The following is a 21,011-nucleotide window of genomic DNA, read 5'->3' on the forward strand; positions in this document are numbered from 1 at the left end:
TGTTATCGAATAGCATAACTCGATGGTATCGATACGGCTGCTGCCCCAACTATCGATACGTTAGCGTTGCGGGCAGCGTATCGATGCTTTGGCTCGATACTTTGGTGCTGCTGACATACAGTGGCAGCGCAGCTCAAGTCATTTAGTTATTTTTCTGTCTGAATTTAAGAATTTTTGTTTTTGTTTGTCAGAATAATACTAATACGGTTAAACAAAATCATAATTCTGGAGAGCTGACGGCACATTGAAGAAAACGGCAGAGAAACGTACGTTGTAAATTCAATTAAACGTGTGCTCGGTGGCAAATGCTTCTTGTGCATGGGCAAGTGTGTGTATATGTGTGTGTGCGTGAACTAAACGCAAAAAGTGTAAAACGGATGAAATAGTTAAACAATTAAGATCAAATGCAATTGCATGCCGCAAGTGTATACCAAATATATGAATTCTGTTGTTCAAAGTGCAAAATAAAGCTATCTAGGGGTAAAGTAAGCACATTTTCTTATGCATGTCGTGACATTTGTTCTGTATGTGTGCCTGCGTGCGTGTGTGTGTATGCATACGACATCCGACGTAGTCGCTTTTGTATGTGTACAACAATGTTCACATTTTTTCTTTTGTTGCTTGCTCCACGAATTATGGGGCTGGCTCTCGCTTAGTGCAGGTGCAGAAAAGTGGGGTTAGGGCCAATACAATTCAGTTATTTCCTTTTTTCATACTAACTTTAAGGATTTTTTTCTTTGAATACCCATTTCTCCAATTCCCATGGTCATTTGTCTATGTATCGTACTTAGAATGAAAAAACTATTTGTGCCTTGAAAACGACATTAATGGATGACAAGCGAGGGTCGGGGCATTCATTCTCGCTTTAGTCCTGTGTCTTGTCGTGGTCGCAGCACAGGTAACACGAATGCCGTGTGAAAGCGGACACAAAATGAAGCAAAACTGAGACCGAAAACGTGGACGGAGACCCTTAAACCTTCAGAGGAGGTCAACAGCCATTTTTGAGAAGGGGAGGGTTTAGACGGCGCAAAGCAGCGACATTCTCGTGCACATCTGATCTGCTTTGCGCGTGATGCAACACAGGATCTACACATGCACATACACATGTTTGCGCCTGTGTGCGTGTGTGCAGAGAAAATTCCTATGCGGATCGGCCTTTGTTGTTCGACTGCTGTTCATGCAGCCCGCGGCCTGCAATGATCCCTTTTTCGTTGTCTGTACGCGTGTGTACGTGTGTTTGTGTGCGTTGAATTGATGCTGTGCGCGAGAGCGAGCGAGTGAGAGGGCGAGTCTGAGACTGATGGTCGACGCTGATGACTGTGTTGCGAGCGCGAGAGAGAGAGGGAGAGCAGAGAGCGCAAACAGATAGCGGCTTAAATTGCAAGGTGTACGCTATCGTTGTCTTTGCTGCTGTTGTTGTTGTTGTTGGTGGTGTGTATCTTTATTGCTTCTTCTTCCGTCCGTTACTTTTGCTCTTGTCATCGCATGCCTTTACCTTTTCAGCCAGGCCTGCCTGGGCTACTGATCTGTGTGAGTACATGTGTGTGAGTGTGTGTGAGTGTGTGTGTGTGTGTGTGGGAATGTGTTTGTATGTTTGTTGTAATACCCGTTTCATCTTCTTTGCCCATTCTACTTCGCGCCGTTTTAGCTTCTTCCGCCGATGCACTTTTGTGATTTCCTTTGCCAGTTTTTGATTGTTGAGACGACGGCTGCTGCGGCGGCTGCTGCTTTACAAACATTTTTCCCACTGCTTTTCTTTTCTTTTGATTTTTGATTTTTTTTTTTTCGCAATTCTCAGTCTCATCTTCATCAGGCGAACGTAGTAGGGAGAGAGAGATACAACAGACAACAGACAGCAGAAAACTGCCTGCACACGATCTCTCATCGTGCTTATTACTTTTGCCGTTTGCCTCTTAGCCCATGCTTCGCGTTCTGTGGGAATTTTTACAGAGCGTCGCAGTCGCGGTCGAAGCCAACAGCGGCTCGTTCCTAGCGGGTTTTTTTGCTGGTAGAAAAAAAAAAGGATAGCTTACAAGTTTAACTGCGACGTCTTAAATTAATTCATGTAAGTTAAAGATTAGTTATAATCGTCGCAGGATATTATTATTTAATTGTGTGTTTAATGAAATTGTAAGCAAAGACGAGCATGCTAAGTGGCTCAAAAAATAATTATTGATCCTTGATCCAAGGATATTTAGTTAAATAAAAGTAGTTCCCATATCGTTTGTGCTATTCGCGCTATATACACTGAGAACTCCTAACGGACGCTTCTATTATATTATCTCTCAAATGTTCACTATATACCAAAGCACTTTAAAATGTCTATTGATTCTATGTTCTATGTTGAATTTGAACCGGCGACCGTATCGTTTGTGCAAGTCGCGCCAAAGGGAGAACTCCTAGCGAAAACTCCTATTATATTATGCCCCAAATTTTCACTGTATATACCAAAACATCTTAAATTGTCTATGGACTCTATGTTGGATTTGAACCGGCGACCGTTCGCTTGTTAGCCTGACACCTTTAAGGCTGATTTTTTCGACTCCTAAATTTTAGCGTATATACCGAAGCACCCTAAATTGTCTATACATTCTATGTTCCATGTTGGATTTGAACCGGCGACCTGCGTTTGTTAGTCTGAACCTTAAATACATAGGACACACAGGCCCAGGACTTCACCTTCACCAAAGCACACTTAAAAGAAATCATTTTTTCCCGCTTGGATCTCGAATATTCCCAAACCCCGTGTTCTCAGCTCTCCTCCGAGAAACTTTCCCGCTGTAACGTCTTGGGCTGTGCCTCGATAATTGTCGGTCAGGAGAAACTCCTTTATAAATGTAGCTCTCGAGCTCGAATAAAAACATGTAGACGTTGCTTTCAATGTCCAAAAAACTAGACTTAAAGCAATTTTTGTTAACTTGCAGGCGAGGAAAGCAGCAGCAGTGCACGCAGAGATTGACTTCCCGCCGCGCATAGTGATAGTATTATGGAAAAAGGATGTTCAGTTGCTAGCAGTAATTGTGAAAGCGCCGAGGACGACGCTCAGCAGGAGAGCAGCAGCCGAACTGGGAGCCAACTAAAGCCGCTAACACCTCAAGCATCACAGCGACAGCCACAGCCAAAGCCAAGCACTAGCCAAGCGAGATTAGAGGAGCGAAGCGCAGCAGTAACTGAATCTATGTCCAAGTTGAGGGAAGACGTGGAGGACTGTGTCTCTTCAAATTCGCAACATGGCTTTGCCGTCGTGATCGATGATGAGTCCAGTACCGAGACGGGCGTCCTGGAGACATACGAGATAAGCTCTTCCAATTCACTGCCCACCAGCACGGGGGGCGGGGCTGCCTCGACCGTGGACGTTGTGCCCGTCGACGACAGCTCCTCCACAGATACGCTCAATGGCAATGAGAACGGACGCAGGCGCAGCGAGGATGATGCCGCCTCCGAGGAGCGCAGTTCGCTGAATAATGTTTTCTTCAATGACGAGCCGCCCGTTGTATGCCTTATAAACGATGAGGATGATTTCGATGAGGAGGAGGAAATTGTCGAGGAGGAGGACGACGACGATGAGGTGCGCTCCATGCCCCTAGACTGCCCCAATACATCACAGATCGATGGCAGCGCAGGCGTCGCTTGCACTGCTGACGGCATCATCACAACAGCCGATGGCTCCAAAATATTCCTGGAGACACCTGTTGTGGACGAGCCGCAATCACATACTCATGCCAGCGCCTCCGCCGGCAATCCGGCTGTCCAGTCCGAGCTGCTCGCGGGCAAACCGAAGCGGCTCAGCGATGAATTCGAGGCGGAGGAGCCCCGAGGAGTTAAGTCTGAAACGGAAAGCGGCAGCGGCGGCAACGGATTAGCGGATGTGGCAAGCAGCTCGCTGCACGACAGACAAATGACCGTTCGGCTAAAGCAGATGAGCCTGACGGCCAGCGCGGAGGCGACGGCAGCCGCCAGCTCGACCACCAGCAGCACCCTCAGCCAGGCGGACATCGACTCCATGGATCGCATCGAGCGTCGCGACTTTGAGACCGAACAGCGACTCACCGGCGGCATTATACTCGGCACAAGTTCGCTGATAAGCAAAAATCGCCTCAATCTAAGTCTGATCAATCGTGCGGCAGCCGCAGCAGCAGCAGCAGCAGCTGGAGCAGGAGCAGGTACAGCAGCTGGAGCAGGAGCTGGAGCTGGCGGCGGCGGCAGCGATGATTGGCCCAGCAGCAGCCAGGCGCGCGCCTTCTCCTCGGACAGCAAGGTAAATGAAGAAATAGATGAGCTTATGTATTCCTGAGCAGTCGAGTCTATAGCTAGCCACAGATAACTATCAAGGAGACGTCTTTGATTCCTGCTATATACATTCTTAATCAGGACGATTTGATTAGATGCAGCCATGCCTATCTGTATTCCTGAGCAGCATAAACAGTCGAGTCTAGACAGAGCTAGCTACAGATAACTATAAAAGAGACGTCTTCGATCAGGACGAGCTGATCAGTTGCAGCTAGGTTTTTCTGTCTGTCCGTTCCTTATCGGAATCCTGCTTTTAGAGCATAGTTCAGGGATTTTAAGACCCTTGTTATAAGCAGATCCCGCTCCCTCCTTTAGGAAATCTCTTTCTCCCCCTTTGAAAATGTTCTGCCAGCTAATGGAGTCTCCTACTTATAGTGCACGTACAAGGATCTATCGACGACGCCCACGAGCAGCCGCAAGTACACGAACAGCCGACTGAGCAAGTCCACTGCCAAACTTAATTTGGGCTCAACGCTGGATTATGCTATTGCCTGCCCGCAGCACAGTTCCAGCACCAATTCCAAGCTGCCCTTTGTGGTGCTGGTCAAGTCCAGCGTTAACAGCAGCGGGAGCAGCAGCAGCAGCAGCAACGCGTCCACTTCCACCAGCAATCGCACAGATGTCTACACGAGCACCAACTCGAATGACAACCTGAACGCCTCCTCGACGAGCTGCCAGCAGACGGAAAAGGATGCTGCCGCGCCACTGGCCACATCCTTCAGCTCGGTGGGCTCGCAGACGAGCCAGGAGAGCGGCTGCAGTCGCACCAGCGTGCTGGCCAAGTCGCTGGACGTGGATGCGCAGCCATCGACCTCGGCCACATCGACCACATCCTCGGCACGTTGTCATTACGCAGCGGCGACCGTGAAGGCGGCCACGAGGCAGGTGAATGCCAGCGCCCAGACACAGGAGCGTTTTCTGGCACGCAGCGGACTGGCAGCTGGCGGCAACAACAACAACAACAACATCAATCGCCCGCGTCGCCGCATTGAAGCCACACGCAACAGCACCAACGATGCCATTGTCCTGGGCATTGTTGTTGAGGAGAATCCCGGCAATGCTGACAACGGCGGCGGCGGCGGCGTTGTCGAGCCGGGTGACTTTAGTGCCGAGGAGCCGTGGGGCAATTGCGATGAGGAGAACAACTGTTCCGATTTGGAAGAGATTTGCACATGCCAGAACAGCATCCTGGCCAACAGTCGCAGCGGCAGCAATGCCAGTCTAAGCGAAGCGCTCGACATGGACGCCATGGACAGCTATCACGACGAAGCCGTTGCCAGCGACTGCGTCCAGCAGCAGCAACAAAATCAGCAGCAACATCAGCAGCAGCGCAAGCGTAAATACAACGAGGGACGTCTGCTGGATGGCGACTACTCGATGAGCATAACGAACAGTGGGGGCGGCGGCGGGGCTGGCGGTGGCATTGCTGCCGGAGCGGGCGATAATAGCCGTAAGCGCATTGCCTATGATTTTGCCTCAACACCGCGCTCCTCAACGCAGCAGCCCTTAGGCAATGCCGTGATGCTAACGATTACGCCCACAACGTGTGGTCTGGTGGGCAGCTCGCCGGCTCTGGGCCGGCGTACGCCGCGTGCTCTGATGCCGACACGCGACAATCCGCCGCCCGAGCTGCAGCATTGGCTAGCGCAATTCCAGCGCTGGTCCCATGCCGAACGGCTGCTGGCCGTGGATCGTCTGATCGATCATTGCGATCCCTCGCAGGTGCGTCACATGATGAAGGTCATCGAGCCGCAATTCCAGCGCGATTTTATATCGCTGCTGCCGCGTGAGCTGGCGCTGTTTGTGCTCTCATATCTGGAGCCGAAGGATTTGTTGCGCGCCGCACAAACGTGCCGCAGCTGGCGTTTCCTCTGCGACGACAATCTGCTGTGGAAGGAGAAGTGCCGCAAGGCTCAGATCCTAACGGAGACGCGCAGCGATCGGCCCAAGCGTGGACGCGACGGCAATATGCCGCCGATTGCGTCACCCTGGAAGGCGGCGTACATGCGACAGCACATCATCGAGATGAACTGGCGTTCGCGGCCCGTCCGCAAGCCCAAGGTGCTCAAGGGTCATGACGATCATGTCATCACCTGCCTGCAGTTCTCCGGCAATCGCATTGTCTCCGGCTCCGATGACAATACGCTTAAAGTTTGGTCTGCCGTCAATGGCAAGGTAAGCTGCAAGTTCAACTCTTACGATGAATCTCAATTAATCTCTATCTGTTTTTATCCAGTGCCTGCGCACCTTGGTGGGTCACACGGGCGGCGTTTGGTCCTCGCAAATGTCCGGCAATATCATAATTTCCGGCAGCACGGATCGCACGCTCAAGGTGTGGGACATGGAGAGCGGCAGCTGCGTCCACACACTCCAGGGCCACACCTCAACGGTGCGCTGCATGCATCTGCATGGCAACAAGTAAGCGAAGGTTGTCCCGAATCTACTTGAATATAACTAATCCCAATCTTGTTGTTAACCAGGGTGGTCAGCGGCTCGCGGGATGCTACGCTGCGTGTGTGGGACATTGAGCTGGGCACGTGTCTGCATGTGCTGGTGGGTCATCTGGCGGCGGTTCGATGTGTGCAATACGATGGCAAGCTGATCGTGTCTGGTGCCTACGATTACATGGTCAAGATCTGGCATCCCGAGCGACAGGAGTGCCTGCACACGCTGCAAGGACACACCAATCGCGTCTACTCCTTGCAGGTAAAAGCCAACAACTAGGCCATGCTCTAAAATAAACAATCTCCTAATCCGAATCCCCTTCATTGTTGCAGTTTGATGGCCTTCATGTGGTCTCCGGCTCGCTGGACACGTCGATACGGGTGTGGGATGTGGAGACGGGCAATTGCAAGCACACGTTGATGGGCCACCAAAGCCTCACCTCGGGCATGGAGCTGCGCCAGAACATACTCGTCTCTGGCAATGCCGACTCCACCGTCAAGGTCTGGGACATAACAACGGGCCAGTGCCTGCAGACGCTATCGGGTAACTTTCTTTGCCGTTTGTTCGTCTCGATTGATTAATTAATTGAATGACTCTTTAATCCTTGCCAGGTCCCAATAAGCATCAGTCCGCGGTCACCTGCCTGCAGTTCAATTCGCGCTTTGTGGTGACCAGCTCCGATGATGGCACCGTCAAATTGTGGGACGTCAAAACGGGCGACTTTATACGCAATCTGGTGGCACTCGACTCCGGTGGCTCCGGCGGCGTTGTCTGGCGCATCAGGTACTTATATATATGCATACTATACTCTACTCTGGCCGAAGCTGGTCGCCATTGAAGCTAGAGACAAGCTTGCCAGATGCCTAGATTAAGTGTAAAGGTCGTCCTGGCAAGGAAACTGCTGAGGAGGCGAGGAAGAAGGCGGTTAAAAAGAACCTACCCAACAGATATAGTCGATCGATGCCTTTAGTCTTAACATGCAGATCCTCAGCCAGACGAGAACCTATTCTAGTCTAATCAAAAATAACTCTACTAATTGTAAACTGAGTTTAGCCTGTCACCAAGCCAATATTGACGACTGTTCCCACTATTTTTAACTGTTATTGCGCTGTTAACAGAGTATTACAGAGTCTGTTACACCCAACTGTAACATACTTAATTTTATTTAACCCGACCCTATTGAGAATAGGGGAATAGTACTTCAATCTAGCCATGTCCGTCTGTCGATCAGGAAAGCTACAAAAACCCTGAGTTAAAAAAGAGTTTATAATTTTTTTCTATATTTCCTTCCGTTTTATAATATCGATATATATTGACATTGAGACATGGTTCTTTGACCTTAAGTAGAAACCAAGCTTGATATTTGGGTTTTCATATGGAATACATATCTTATGAATATTTCTCTTATTCGATACGTCCCCCCCATTCCCCTAAAATGAGTAAAAGAAAGAGCTATGCGCTTTTGTATATTTTTTATTTATTAAATTAATGGTCGTCAAAAACGAGTGTCTTCCTAATTATATACACACTTGTATGTCATATTTAAATTTTTCCCTATCTCAACCAGGGCGAACGACACGAAGCTGATATGCGCCGTGGGCTCACGCAATGGCACGGAGGAGACAAAGCTAATGGTATTGGACTTCGACGTGGAGGGCGCTTGTGTCAAGTGCTCGTAGGAACAGTGCCAGGAACAGTTCCAGATGCAGTTCCAGTTGCAGTTCCATTTGCAACCTGTCTGCAAAAGATGGCGCCAGCTGCTCTATGTTATGATAAACGCGAATGCCGCGATAGCCGCTAAAACGCTTTAGCTCGTAATGGGAACGAGCAGCCGGAGGCGATATCACACATACATCCACACACACACACACCCATATATATATATATACCCACACACTCACACACACACTTACAAAGAGGACGCGTCTATCTGTCATGCATAATCAGAATGTTATCGTCGCTTGCCTTGCCAACAAATGCAGCTGCTCACACACACACACACACACACACACACCACACAAACACACACATACACTACAAACACACACACACACACATGGGAGTTGAGAGTTGTGAGTGTTAAAAGTTTTCAACGTTATCATTTGTTTCAATTGCGTTGCTTTTTATATAGCCAAAATTTGTTTTCCACAAAATAGCATAATTTTTGCTTCTTAGTTCTTATTGATTATGAATACGTGCTGCAAACACATCTTTATATACATATATATATATAAATATATATATATGCGTATATATATATCGCATTGAAAGTCGAATACTTAGGGTACATATTGTGTAATATGTAATATTAACTATATACGTATTATGCATATACAACATTTACATACATACATATTTTGTTCCGTATCGAATGAACCGAAAAACGTTTTATGAAAAAACAGCTTTATATATTGATTAAAATTGTAAATTGTTTAAATGATTGATTAATTAATTAATTATGATAATGTTAATATTGCCGTTAGAGCATTTTGGTGTCCACTTGAGTTGTCGTTTCTGTTTCTATATATTCTGTGGTTTCGTTCGATCTGTTTTGTTTACACACACGCCCACACACACACACACACACACACACTCATACATGCGTAATTACACACACGTATGCAATTGAGAGTATGTATTTGATTTAAAAAAGTTTTTGTTAAAATGCTTCCCGTGTGGCAATTCCGTACAAATTGTATGTTGGTATATGCTTAAAATTATTGCGAGAAAAAAATCGAAATAATTTCAATTTTTTTTTATGTTTGCCTGCTTATTTGGTGGGCCAGAGCCGTATATAGAGATTTAAGTATTTCGTGGTACTCAATTCGGGGGGGCAGCTCACACACTCACACATACAAAACAAACAAACACACACACACACACATACACACACAAAAGCATTAAGCGAACATATATTTTAATTATAGACTGATTTATTAGTAATTGAAATTAATCTACAAATTTAAGCATAAATCTGAATAAACGCAGGAATAATAATTAAACCAAGAGTTAAATAAAAAATGCATGTGCATGTGATTTTATGTTTGTTTTCTATCCTTTTTTGTGATAAACAAACGAAATACTTGAAAATAACAACAACAACAACAACAACAAAAAAACACATCGATAACGGCCAATAGAACGATAATTGAATATATACGATATATTTGTACTCACATTGCGGCGCACAAATGTATTTGGCCGGTGGGTGAGAAAGAAGATAACTCTTAACAATAATTGAAATACTTTATGGCATAATTATCGTAACAATAAATGAAGTAAATCTTAAATTCCTTTGTAAAGTTTTGTTCGGCTTTTCAATTGTAATATTCAAAACAATCAATTGGCAGGCTTAAGTTTTAGTCCAAAAATTTAAAATAATGGTTATTCACCTTTTTTTTTAGTTCACTTCATTTCATGGAGTGCAAGTGCAACTGTAACTGTAAGCTGTCAACTGCTCTCTTGCTCTTGCTCTCTCATCAGCAGCAGAAGGTTATCGATCAGGACAATCGAATGGTAAGCTGTTACGTCACAGCTTTTTGCGAAATTGATGCAGCCCTGAATAAAGCTGTTATTTTTTTTTATATGAATATTTGCAGGGTAAGCTTAGTGATATTCCAGGTAAAGGTCTACGCATCAAAATGGCTTGCATACTTTTCGGGGCAGCAGTTGCAAGCAGTTCATTTGCTTGAAAATCACACACACACAGGGATAACATCGAATACTTTAATATATGCATAAGGCATTGCAGCTTATAGACAGGGCGACAGCTACTTTTAGGGACGGCTAAACAGAGGATGCATATTTTGGAAAATTTTTCCGATTTCGCAAGTATTTAGTGCTTTAGGTTCACCAGAAATATATTTACAGTTTAGTTGGCAAGGGTATGTGGAAAATATCGGACTTACCGATATACATTTCTTTAACGATTTATCGCTGGTTAGTTATCGATAATTTCTTTGAATGATGATTACGAATATCGATTGGTATTCAAACAATCAATTTCAAAATTCCGATCGAACTTCTTCGAAAATTGGGTCGATTCAACACTTTTTAAAATTGAATTTTAGATTAATCAGATTTTACACAGAAAACAATGCAATCGCTTTCCACCCATTTTCCTGAGTTGTTGGTGAAAATTTTCTATCGGTTTGAGTCTCGCTAAACAGTTCGCTTTATATAAATAGCTGAATAACGTGAATATAATGGAATTCTTTAATTGTGTGTTCATTAGCTTAAAACAAATCAATTCATTCATGATTCAACTTATAAATGGGCGTCAATCGACTGAGTATAATACATAATTAACTTTAACTGGAAAGAAAAACACCTGGATAATGTTTTATAGTGTATAGTATATCGTCTTTTCACATTTTGGACTTCTTGCTGCTGTGTCCCTCGATGCCCAAATTGCAGCGCGAGGCAACATCCTGCACAGAGGTCAGCCCCGTGGTGCTGGTTGGCAGCGGGCCACCAAATGCCGAGCCGGACAAATTGCCATTGCTGGGACGCTTGCGCGGCGGCGAATGGACGGGTGACTTTTGCTTGAGGCACTCGACATCATCGAATACAACCTGGGCACCGCCGCCGCAGGTGGGTATCACATTGCCCTTGTACAGTTTCGTCTCCACGTCGCCATCGGTGTCCGCCTCCTGGGAGACGAGACAGTATTTGTTGGCGCCGTGCCCGGTCAGCTCCTTCATGTCGGTCAATTTGGTGACCGACTTGCGATTCTTCAGATACGGCTGCATAATGGTGCCCAGCGGCACAGGATTGGCAGCGCGATGCTCGAGCCACTTGTCGCCGGCGGAGCGAGATCGCCGATGTCTATTATTGGCAGCTGCTAAACCCTGTAAGGATCACAAAATCAGTTGCAGTCTCGGAAGGGTTGGTTAAATATTTAACTTACATGACGCGGCGTGCAGTAGATGTCCGTGCGTGTCGTTGCCGGAGCGGAGGACTCTGTGCGTGCCGTGAAGCCGCCGCCGCGATCCTTGTCGTTCAGCAGATTCTCTGAGCTCTGGGAACGCGGCAGACTGGGCACGTCCTCCGACTGCAAAATGTTCGAGACTAGACGCAACTTTTCGTCCTTGATGCGCATCCGCTCCTGCATCTTGGCGCGCTGTTCGCGCAGTTTCATGTCGAATTCGCGTTTATTTTTGTCCGATTCAACGGCCAGCTTTGAGTTGAACTTCTTTTTCTGCTTCTCCTTCTCCTGTTCCTTTTGCGTGAGCAGATAATCCTGTTCGTTCAGCTTCTGGGTGAGCTCCTGGATCTGGCGCTCGCGCTTGCTCACCGTATTGTTGAGCACATCGATGGAGCTCTCGTGTATGCGCACCTTGTTCTCCAGCGCGGCGCTGCGCTCGCGCTCCTGCTTGTAGACGGCCTTGAGGGACGCCAGCTCCGTGCGCAGCTGCAGATTGTCACGGTCCAGATTCATGAGCAGCTGACGGAAATTGTCACCTGGCACGAAAAGGGAGCTCAGTTAAGGACAAGTTACAAAGGATTTGGAAAGAAATGTAGCTACATTTAATATCCATGTTGGCGCGCAATTTGCGCCGCTTCTCGATGCGCTGCTCCAAATACTGCATCAGCTCCTGTATCTTGCACTCCGTCTCGGGACTGTCCATTTGATAGTTGGGAAAATCTGGACCCAAGCTATAAACCAGGCCCACATCCACCTCCAGCTGCTTGGCCTCGGGTATGCCCAGTTCGTTCAGATTGTTGACGGCGATTTTGAACAGTTTATTGGCCTTGCGACGGCCGGGCGTCAGACCCAGATCTGGTTTCATGGGCGTGGCACGCGCTATCTGCACCTCCTGCGTCATCTCGGCGAACTTCATGACTTGCTGCGGAGCGAACAAAGGTGTTAGAGGAACTACCGCAAGCCTTGCAAAGGATTCATTTTACCATATTCTCGTCGTAGTCCTCGATGCGCGGATTGACGCACACAATCATGGACACCTGGCCCTCGCCATCGAAGTAGTTCTTGAACATGTGCGTGATCTTCGAGTCGCGATAGGGTATCTTCTTGGCAGCGCCATTCCCAGCCAGCTGTTGGTTCTCGCGCAGATATTCCAGGCAGGTGCGCAGCGTCATCAGCGAGTTGTTGATGTTGCCCGCCTCGCGCAGACGGACGCCCGTGTTCTTGGTGCGCGAGGAGCGCTCACTGCCCGCCAAATCCACCAGCGACAGCTGACTGACTGTGATCGTGTGCTTGTCCTGGACGACATGCTCGCCCTGGCAGTCTGTGGGTGCTTGCACCAGGCGAATGTTGAACACGGAATGGCTGCGACTCGACTCGGCATTGAGTATTGTGTTGCCCATCCGTTTGCGTTTCTGGCCCATTTGGAATACCTCCAGGGCTTCCTCCACCGTCTTGACCTCCACCTCGGTGACGCCGTGCACAAACATCTGATGATTGGCATCCTCGCGTATGATTTTGCACTGCAAGGACCTGCATTCCCCAGACGATTAGCAACTAATATAGATTGATTAAAGAGTTACGGCTTACTTTTGTACACCCGTGTCCTCGAGCAGATCGTAGACACTGTTGTTGTACATCTCCACGTAGGTGATAAACACCGAGTACATGTTGTCCTCGTCCAGCACCGACAGCGGCGTTGGCTCCACCGAGGCCTGCGAGGCTATTTCCGGATCGGAGTCTTTGCGCCGGAATCCGAAACGACCGGCGCCCGCGAAACGTTGATTCATTTCCTGCTGCCGCTCGAGCAGCGCATCCTCCTCGGACAGGATTTCAAAGCCGTTCAGTCGGTCCGGCTTGAAGACAAACTTCTTGGCCTGATAGTCGGATATGGTGCGAAAGAGCAGATCCAGGCAGCGCGGCATTATGCCACGATGCCGCGCATTCCCAGTCATTGTGTAGGTCTTCCCGCTGCCCGTGACGCCGTAGGTGAAGAGCAGACTATTGCGGCCGCGCACCAGATTCTCGACCAGCGGCTGCGCGACGCTAGTAAACACCTCCTGCTGGTTGGAATCCGGCTGGAAGACATGCTTGAAGATGTACTGTATCTCGCGCTGGGCGCCGTTTTGCTTTGGATGCAGCAGCTGATCCTGCGAATTGAGTGCAATTGTGGTCGTGTTCTTGACACGCATGCACGTCAGATCGCTCTCCGATTGCAGCGGACGCACACGGCAGAACACATTCACGGGATCCTGCTGTTTATTGGACACGTCTCGTCGCTTCTCTGGATGCGTGTGCGACGGCGCGGCGCGCGGGGTTTTCGGGACGCGCATTGGCGTACGGGGCCTGCATTGAAAGCACATTCATTTCAAGAACATTTTTTGCATTTAATGCTGTTTTAATACTCACACTGCTTTCATTTTGATATTTTTTGTAATTTTATTACGGCTGCAATCTTGTTTTTTCTTTTCGTTAGAAAAACCAACAGAGTTTTGGTTCGTTAGCTTCAAATGCTTGCGCCCATACAGACGCCACGCTTGTTCTTCCTCTTCTTTTCGATTTGCGTTCGCTGCCAACTTCATGTGGCTCGAAAATGCGCCAAAAACGCAGGGTTGCTTTTTCGATAAATAACAAAGTCACAATTAAATTGCACTAAAACGGGATGTTCTTATACTTGTTATTAATAAAACAAGTGCTAAATAAACATATCACTTTTTAAAGTATAAAATAACTATTTCACAATAATGTTGCCGCAGCACTGTTGATTAACAGACAACTGTTAATAAGTATTTGATTTAAGCTGGCGTTAAATTCAAATGCTGCTTCGAATAATTTTCCAATTTTTAAATGCATGTCAAAGTGGTATAATCAAAATTACAGAATAGGAGTTATTGCATTTGTGTGCAGATCACTTAAGACGTAGGCTTTTTCTTGTTGAACTTAAATACGGACAAGAGATTACGCATGAGGGCGGGGCCATTCCAGTAGCCCGGCAACATTAGCTTCCAGTAGAGCAACGGCATCAGATCCTTCTTCATGATGAACATGGAATAGCGCTCCTTGTTCTGCGCCACAGGGAACGTCTCCAATGGCGTCAGAGTATAGTCGAACTCGGCCAGAATAACGCTATGGTATCCCGTCACCAGCGGACACGATGCATATCCGTCATAGACATCGCGCAGAGGCTTCCCATCAAGAGCTGCGATCATATTACGGAACACAACCGGCGATTGGGCAGCTAAAAATGAACAACAGTTTATATAATATCAATGTCTACGGTCAATTCTCAATGCGAAGGTTGGTTTCGGTTTGTTTTTCACCCATTTTCCACACTTGCGGGTGATATATTTATGGAAATTTCATCTATCAACTTTCCAGTTTTCCAATGAACTTACCTGCTGAGGCGGCAGTCTTGGAGTTGGGCGAACCGGATGAATCGCCTATGGCGAACACGTTTTTGTATTTGGTGTGCTGCAAAGTGGACTGATCCACATCCACGAAGCCGGCTTCATTGATCAGCTGCTTGCAGCGGGTCAGCGCCTCGGGAGCACTCATCGGAGGCACAGCGTGCAGCATGGAGTACTACGGATCATAGGACATGTATTTCTACGGATATGCTATATGGCTAAACGGAGCTATACCTTCTCCTCGAAGCGTTCGGCGGGATTGTCTAGGTTTTCAAAGACAGCAATATCCTGGCCAGGCTTAACCTCAATTAGATTACGGCGTGTATTTACCGTTATGTTGCGCTTCTTAACAATGGGCCACAAGGCATCTGCATAGTGTTTGACGCCGAAAAGCACGGGCAGAGCCGTATTGTATATCACGTTAATCTTGTTGCGCTTGCCCGTCTGAAAGGAGTCCAATTAGCAGCTTATCCAGGCGGCCGAACGGTGTCTTACCTTGCGGAAATAGTGCTCCGAGATGTAGACAATCTTCTGCGGTGCGCCCGGACACTTGACGGGCGACGATGGATACGTAAAGATGGCATTCCCGCCCTCAATCTTACGCAGGCAATCGTATACTCTATCCACATACATGGGCGAATATATGGAGGACACCTTGCCGTTGGGTATGGCCAGCGCCTCCTCCAGTCCGGGTATCTAGGCGAGATCAAAGCTGGTGAGCAGAGAGAGAGAGAGAGAGAGAGAGAGAGAGAGAGAGCTGGGCAAGATTTGCACGACCCTAAGCTTACCTTATCGTAGTTCAGCTGGAGTCCGGTGGCGATGAGCAACATGTCGTATTTGATTGTATTGCCGCCGGATGTCTTCACCGTATTGCTGTCCGGATCGAATTCTACGGCCGCCTCGCGCAGCCACTTGGCCTTCTTGGGCAGCACCTCCGACATGGGTTTGTACGACTGCTCCAGCCGCTTCATGCCGCCACCAATTAGCGTAAACATCGCCTGATAATAATGTATCTACGGGCGAACGCAACGGGGGAATTGAGTGCGACTCGACTCGACTGAGGAGATCTGAGAGACATTTGCTTACGTACATCGGCCGGTTCCACGACAATCACCTTGTTCCTGCCCAGGCGAGAGGAGAGCTTGGCGGCCATGGCGCAGCCGCCGGACCCGCCGCCAACAACCAAAACTTTACAGCTGCAAATATTATAAAAAGTTACTCAAGCTCGTAATTACCGGAACATGTTAAAAAAGAAGAACCACAACAACAACAACAAAAAGACACGAACTTAAATTTCGATCAATCATTCGTATTCCGATCCGGACCTAATCCGCAGACTGATTTGCATACCGAAAGATATGGCTACATCGAAAGCTGATCAAGAATACGAAATACCCTCTACAAGGGTAAAATAACATGTATAACCGACTGCGCAATACTCTGTTGCAATGAAAAACTGTGCTTAATTTAAACGAAAATTTGCATCTTTCTTTAACTAACAAGAATTTTGCTATCAGCTAATGAAATTTTAACCTTGGATCTTATGCTATCTATAAAATGTTTGGACTGTGCTTTCATTCCCGTCAAAGTTGACGTGCAACCAATATACCCGACGGCACCTTGCGAACAGGGTATGTGCATAAAAAAGCTGCTGCCATGGGCCAAATTAATTTTGGTCTACGTGCTTAATTCCCTCCCGGGCCACACAATCATGCTAATTGTATTTGTTTTATAGATACATATGTACATAAAAATGGGAATGCAACTGTCCAAATTAACGATCCCCAACGGAACCTGTTTGTTTACCGGCTACCCATGGTGGGGGCGGGGGTGGGGGTGTGGGTGTGGCAGGCGAAAACTTACTCGTGTTTGTCGTGAAGCGCTTGGCTCGCCGATAGATGTCGCACCAGGAAGCGCTCGCTGAGGCGGCGTGTGGCCAGGAGCCTGGACTGTCTAAGGGCCAGCGGCAGGCAAGTGTAGGAGCTCATTGTGTATACAAAACCGTTTGGATCATGCGATCGGCAACTTGTTGCTATTAAAGATATCTCTGTATATATATGTATGTATGTATATGTATGTGTCGATGCAGTCAAAGAGAGCTGCGTGGGGCGACTTGCAGTGGCGACGTCCGAATGGCGACTGGCAAATGGGAGAGAGAAAGCAAACAGCTAAGCTTTTACCGTTGGATTAACACATTAGCATACACCACACGCAAATGGACAGTGCAAACGCTGCTAAGTGGTGAAAAAAGAAGGAAACCAAAACAAACTTGTATTTCGCCAGAATCAGTTTTTGTTACGTTGCAGAAGATATTTTTTTTGTTTACTTTTTTTTTGTTAAAGCAGTTTTTTTTTGCTAATCTTTTTTTTGTTAAAGCAGCACATTTGTTAATTACGCATTTTTGTCATATCGCGCGTATAAAATCTGTTAGCTGCTAACTTTTCTCGCCCAGTGTATGCCGTTAACCTTGAGTGAGCTTTTGTGACACGTGTGACGGTTAATAATTCGAAAAAAATAAGCTTTGCAAAGCTCAAACAAACGCAAGCTTTACGTAGGGTCTGCTTTTGGCTAACTGTTGCGTACAGTGCTGTGCGTAAATATAGGTACAGCAGAGCTTTGCAGCTTTAATAAGCTGTAACAACTTGAGTCAAGTTATAGATTGTCTGATTTCCGATATCTGTGCTGACTATCTTTAATTTATGCCATGCTTTTATCTTAATTTTTCAACTTAATAGCTTTTTTTTATATTGTAGCATACTTTTAGGTTAACAAGGTCAGGTTAGGTTGTATAGACCTAAAAAGTTGAAAAATGGAAAATAGTATTCTGCATTAAAATAGGTTAATTTGTAGTTATTTACATAAGTTGTACGTTAAGCAGGGAACTTCTAAACGTGGAATTGTTTTTATCTGAAGAACAAACCATGATCAAAGTTAAAGTTCTTTCAAGCTTAAAACTAGGCTCAATTTTGACAAACTTATTAGAGCTTAAAGAGTCTGGGCATGATATTTACTGGAAATTTTGAACCTATTTTTAAAACTACTTTTAAGCTCTCTGCTTTCCCTTTCGCCATTATTGTGTCTTTTGTTATAAATTTGAGGTTAAATTTGGAGCTTGACACGAATAGGAGAATAAGCTTTAAGTTTTGCGTTTTGTACTAAATTTGACAGCTGGATTCAAATTTATGTCTTAATTTCTGAATTTCAAATGATGAAATGGAGTAAATAGGGAATGGGAAATACTTAATCGTATTATATATAATATATATATATGTATATATATACATTGAATTATTTGAAATTGAAAAAGTAAAACCTAAATTTGAACCTAGCTGTTAAATTTAAAACGAACTTAAAGCTTACTCTAAGCGCGACGACAAAAATCGTTGCAAGTTCTTTAAGTTGTATTATATATATATAATATATATATTAAATATTTTGATTCATATGTTTTAAATGCAGCATCGAGTTATGTCCAATATGGCATTCAAATTAAAAATCTGTTCAGTTTTGGCAAGATTTTTGGGCCTGGGGGACATTGAGTGGGGATTTGTGGAACTTACAAGTCGAAATTTGATCAGTGTATATATGACATTTTTTCAGAGCAAAATATAAAATATCCTTGAATCAGGATATGTGTGCGCGCATTTTGAACCAATTTCGAGACACAATTTATGCCAAAAATAAGCCAGAATTTCGGAATATTTAAAACTATAAATAGACGGTTTATTAAAAAAAAAAAAAAATTTTGTGAAAATTCAGAAATTTCGACGTAGCAACAAAACAAAAGAGGTCCAAAACGGGAAACTGCCAGAAAATTAAGGAAATATTTCATTTTTTTGAAATCTGAAGTTCTTCGAATGTGAACTAGATCCTAAATAATTCGGGGAAAGCGAATTTTTGAGGTTATGTGAGATCTCTCGCATATACAAAGGGTATACAGAGAAATGTGGCCCCTAAAAGTATGACTCACAATTTGGGCAGAAAAAGGAAATGAAAAAGAAAACAGAACACTTGAAGAAGCTGGGGCTGAGGGGAGGGGGGAGGGGCGACGTTTTAGATGTGATTAGTTGAACTAATTTGCAGTTGACTGCGCCACAAAAATACGCAGAATTGAGGCAGCAGCAGCAGTTATTGAGATACCCTAACCCCATTGAAGCGGGTATTATGGCTTGGGGAAAATGTTTGTAACAGACAGAAAAAGGCATCGCCTATTCCCTAGGGGATATAAATTCTTGATCAGAGCGATAGCTGAGTCTATCTAGACACATCCGTCCGTCCGTTTCTGTGAACCACTTGGATTCGGGAAGGACAAAAAGATTCCGATCCCATAAAATACATATATATTATTGATCAGAACTATATCTTAGTTCATCTGTCTAGTAGAAAAGCATCCCGATCCTATATAGTATATAGATTCTTGCTCCGAACGGAAGTTTAGTCCATCTAGGGACATCTGTCCGTCCGTTTCTCGTCTATCTCGGGAATTAAAAAAAGAATCCCGATCCCATAAATCTTATATATAAAGCATATATACTCGATAGTTCAGTCTATCCAGCCGCATCCGTCCGTCCGTTTCTGTATACCCTTCGATTTCGGGAACTACAAAGTCTAGGGAGTTGAAATTCTGTGAATATATTTCCGTATACCGTAAGCAGAGCAAGTTTATATTCTTTTGAACATATATTCTTGCATTTGCATAATATCGATAAATATCGATTTTAAGACATGGGTTTTTTTTTTGGGGTAAGAATAATGCAGCTATGCCGCCATCTTTGAACTATTCCCTGAACTATTTATATATAAAGATCGGAGTATAAAGCTCGAGTTGATCTAGGTGCAAATGGTGGGAAGCTATCGTTCAGGGTATCTTCTAGTTAGGCACTCCCGACAAGATGACTTTTACTTAAGCCATGAACTATTCCAGTAAGATCGGACTATATCAACCGAGTTAATCAAAAGGTATATGGTGAAAAGCTAGGAGTTAGGGTACCTACTAGTCCAGCACTCCCGACTGGAGTACTCTACTGAAGTATTTTAAAAAGATCGGACTATATATAAAGTTATGGTGGAGGGTATCTACTAGTCTAGCACTCCCGACTGGAGTAGTCTTGCTTGTTTGTTGTATTTAATTACGACATGCTGAGGACTGATTGGCGGTGCCAGGACCAGGACCAGAGCCAGGACTAGGACTAGGGCCAGGCAGCTGTAGGGACAGCGGCTCTGTGAGGCTGTGGGACGTGCAGCGTGGGTGTGACGCAGTCCCGTTATCAATTGGAGACAAGCTGACAATTCAAATGAAGCCCTATTGCCAGACACAGTTGGCCAAATTGGCTGGACGAGCGCGTGGGCGACTTTTGGGCTCGCCAAGCTCTGCGTGTGTCTGTGTGCTTGGAAGGGGGAAGGGAGGGTGATAGAGGGGGGGGGGGGGTCACAACGGGCGAGCTGCGCTGTTGCCAGGCAGCGGCAGACATTGATGTCCCCACAGAGCCATTGATAAGTAGCTCATTATGATGTTGATTGTCGCCAGGCAAAACGCAATTTTTTTTCCCAACTCAGAAATCAAGCAACTACCCCTGCCCCTTCGCCTCGCTAGCTTAAAGTGCAACTTCATTTGAATTTAACGGTTTCGCGCTCCGAAGTGCATTTCAATTTATGGCACAGAATCAATTAGGCGGCCGCCCAGCTGCGTCCGCCGCCGAACAGTCGCATTGTACATACATACATACATACATATGTATGCAAATAGTGGTACAGCGGCAGCAGGTCTGCAGCCGGAGAGCTGACCACTAACCCAGTCTAGTGCGGCGTGCCCGACTAATAAATACCCTAAACAATAAGTCGATCTTTATGGAAGTGGAAGGTACTCATTGTGGCACACAAATGTGTATATAGACTATCAAAACGAGGTGTTCCTACGACTTGGGGGAGGGGAGGAGCAGAGGGAG

At 46.0% G+C, this 21,011-nt stretch overlaps 3 protein-coding genes and 1 long non-coding RNA gene across 6 annotated transcripts; 2 read left to right on the plus strand and 2 right to left on the minus strand.

The window, feature by feature from the left end:
• The first annotated feature begins 65 nt into the window (after window positions 1-65).
• Window positions 66-9,776, plus strand: ago (archipelago). Of its 2 annotated transcripts, none has more exons than XM_064685663.1 (8): window positions 66-480; window positions 2,925-4,258; window positions 4,666-6,465; window positions 6,527-6,708; window positions 6,771-6,996; window positions 7,068-7,278; window positions 7,347-7,518; window positions 8,303-9,776. In XM_064685663.1, exons 2-8 carry the CDS (start codon window positions 2,987-2,989, stop codon window positions 8,412-8,414), a joined length of 3,975 nt encoding a protein of 1,324 aa, XP_064541733.1. In that variant the 5' UTR covers window positions 66-480; window positions 2,925-2,986; the 3' UTR covers window positions 8,415-9,776. The 2 variants fall into 2 exon arrangements, with proteins under 2 accessions (XP_064541733.1, XP_064541732.1); XM_064685662.1 differs by having other exon boundaries at window positions 66-266.
• A 1,151-nt stretch (window positions 9,777-10,927) lies between these two features.
• pav (pavarotti) lies at window positions 10,928-14,329 on the minus strand. Its single transcript, XM_064685557.1, has 6 exons — window positions 14,069-14,329; window positions 13,250-14,005; window positions 12,646-13,192; window positions 12,263-12,584; window positions 11,645-12,198; window positions 10,928-11,585 (listed from the first exon to the last, which is right to left on the minus strand). Exons 1-6 carry the CDS (start codon window positions 14,239-14,241, stop codon window positions 11,103-11,105), a joined length of 2,835 nt encoding a protein of 944 aa, XP_064541627.1. The 5' UTR covers window positions 14,242-14,329; the 3' UTR covers window positions 10,928-11,102.
• A 159-nt stretch (window positions 14,330-14,488) lies between these two features.
• On the minus strand, window positions 14,489-18,779 carry Sqor (Sulfide quinone oxidoreductase). 2 transcript variants are annotated; one of them, XM_064685558.1, is made up of 8 exons: window positions 18,627-18,779; window positions 16,930-17,098; window positions 16,157-16,262; window positions 15,855-16,079; window positions 15,562-15,762; window positions 15,301-15,510; window positions 15,055-15,241; window positions 14,489-14,897 (listed from the first exon to the last, which is right to left on the minus strand). In XM_064685558.1, exons 2-8 carry the CDS (start codon window positions 17,052-17,054, stop codon window positions 14,572-14,574), a joined length of 1,380 nt encoding a protein of 459 aa, XP_064541628.1. In that variant the 5' UTR covers window positions 17,055-17,098; window positions 18,627-18,779; the 3' UTR covers window positions 14,489-14,571. The 2 variants fall into 2 exon arrangements, with proteins under 2 accessions (XP_064541628.1, XP_064541629.1); XM_064685559.1 differs by lacking the exons at window positions 16,157-16,262; window positions 16,930-17,098; window positions 18,627-18,779 and having other exon boundaries at window positions 15,562-15,778; window positions 15,855-15,979.
• Window positions 16,078-17,132, plus strand: LOC135430769 (uncharacterized). The gene is made up of 2 exons (XR_010436681.1): window positions 16,078-16,697; window positions 16,802-17,132. It is a non-coding gene; the product is annotated as an uncharacterized LOC135430769 (long non-coding RNA).
• Window positions 18,780-21,011: the final 2,232 nt, after the last annotated feature.

Source organism: Drosophila montana, unplaced genomic scaffold (assembly GCF_035044405.1).
Source record: "Drosophila montana isolate Dmon_TW-CO22-7 unplaced genomic scaffold, ASM3504440v1 contig_3083_1, whole genome shotgun sequence".
Classification (NCBI taxonomy): domain Eukaryota; kingdom Metazoa; phylum Arthropoda; class Insecta; order Diptera; family Drosophilidae; genus Drosophila; species Drosophila montana.

Excerpts from the sequence above, each read along its gene's own strand:
- ago (XM_064685663.1), top strand. The coding sequence starts at position 2,987 with ATGGAAAAAGGATGTTCAGTTGCTAGCAGTAATTGTGAAAGCGCCGAG. Across the intron at positions 6,709-6,770 it reads ATGCATCTGCATGGCAACAA|GGTGGTCAGCGGCTCGCGGG; the intron begins GTAAGCGAAGGT and ends GTTGTTAACCAG. Across the intron at positions 7,279-7,346 it reads GTGCCTGCAGACGCTATCGG|GTCCCAATAAGCATCAGTCC; the intron begins GTAACTTTCTTT and ends AATCCTTGCCAG.
- pav (XM_064685557.1), bottom strand. The coding sequence starts at position 14,241 with ATGAAGTTGGCAGCGAACGCAAATCGAAAAGAAGAGGAAGAACAAGCG. Across the intron at positions 14,006-14,068 it reads AATATCAAAATGAAAGCAGT|GCCCCGTACGCCAATGCGCG; the intron begins GTGAGTATTAAA and ends CTTTCAATGCAG. Across the intron at positions 12,585-12,645 it reads AGGACTACGACGAGAATATG|CAAGTCATGAAGTTCGCCGA; the intron begins GTAAAATGAATC and ends TTCGCTCCGCAG.
- Sqor (XM_064685558.1), bottom strand. The coding sequence starts at position 17,054 with ATGAGCTCCTACACTTGCCTGCCGCTGGCCCTTAGACAGTCCAGGCTC. Across the intron at positions 15,511-15,561 it reads CGGAGCACTATTTCCGCAAG|ACGGGCAAGCGCAACAAGAT; the intron begins GTAAGACACCGT and ends GACTCCTTTCAG. Across the intron at positions 15,242-15,300 it reads CCGAACGCTTCGAGGAGAAG|TACTCCATGCTGCACGCTGT; the intron begins GTATAGCTCCGT and ends TATGATCCGTAG.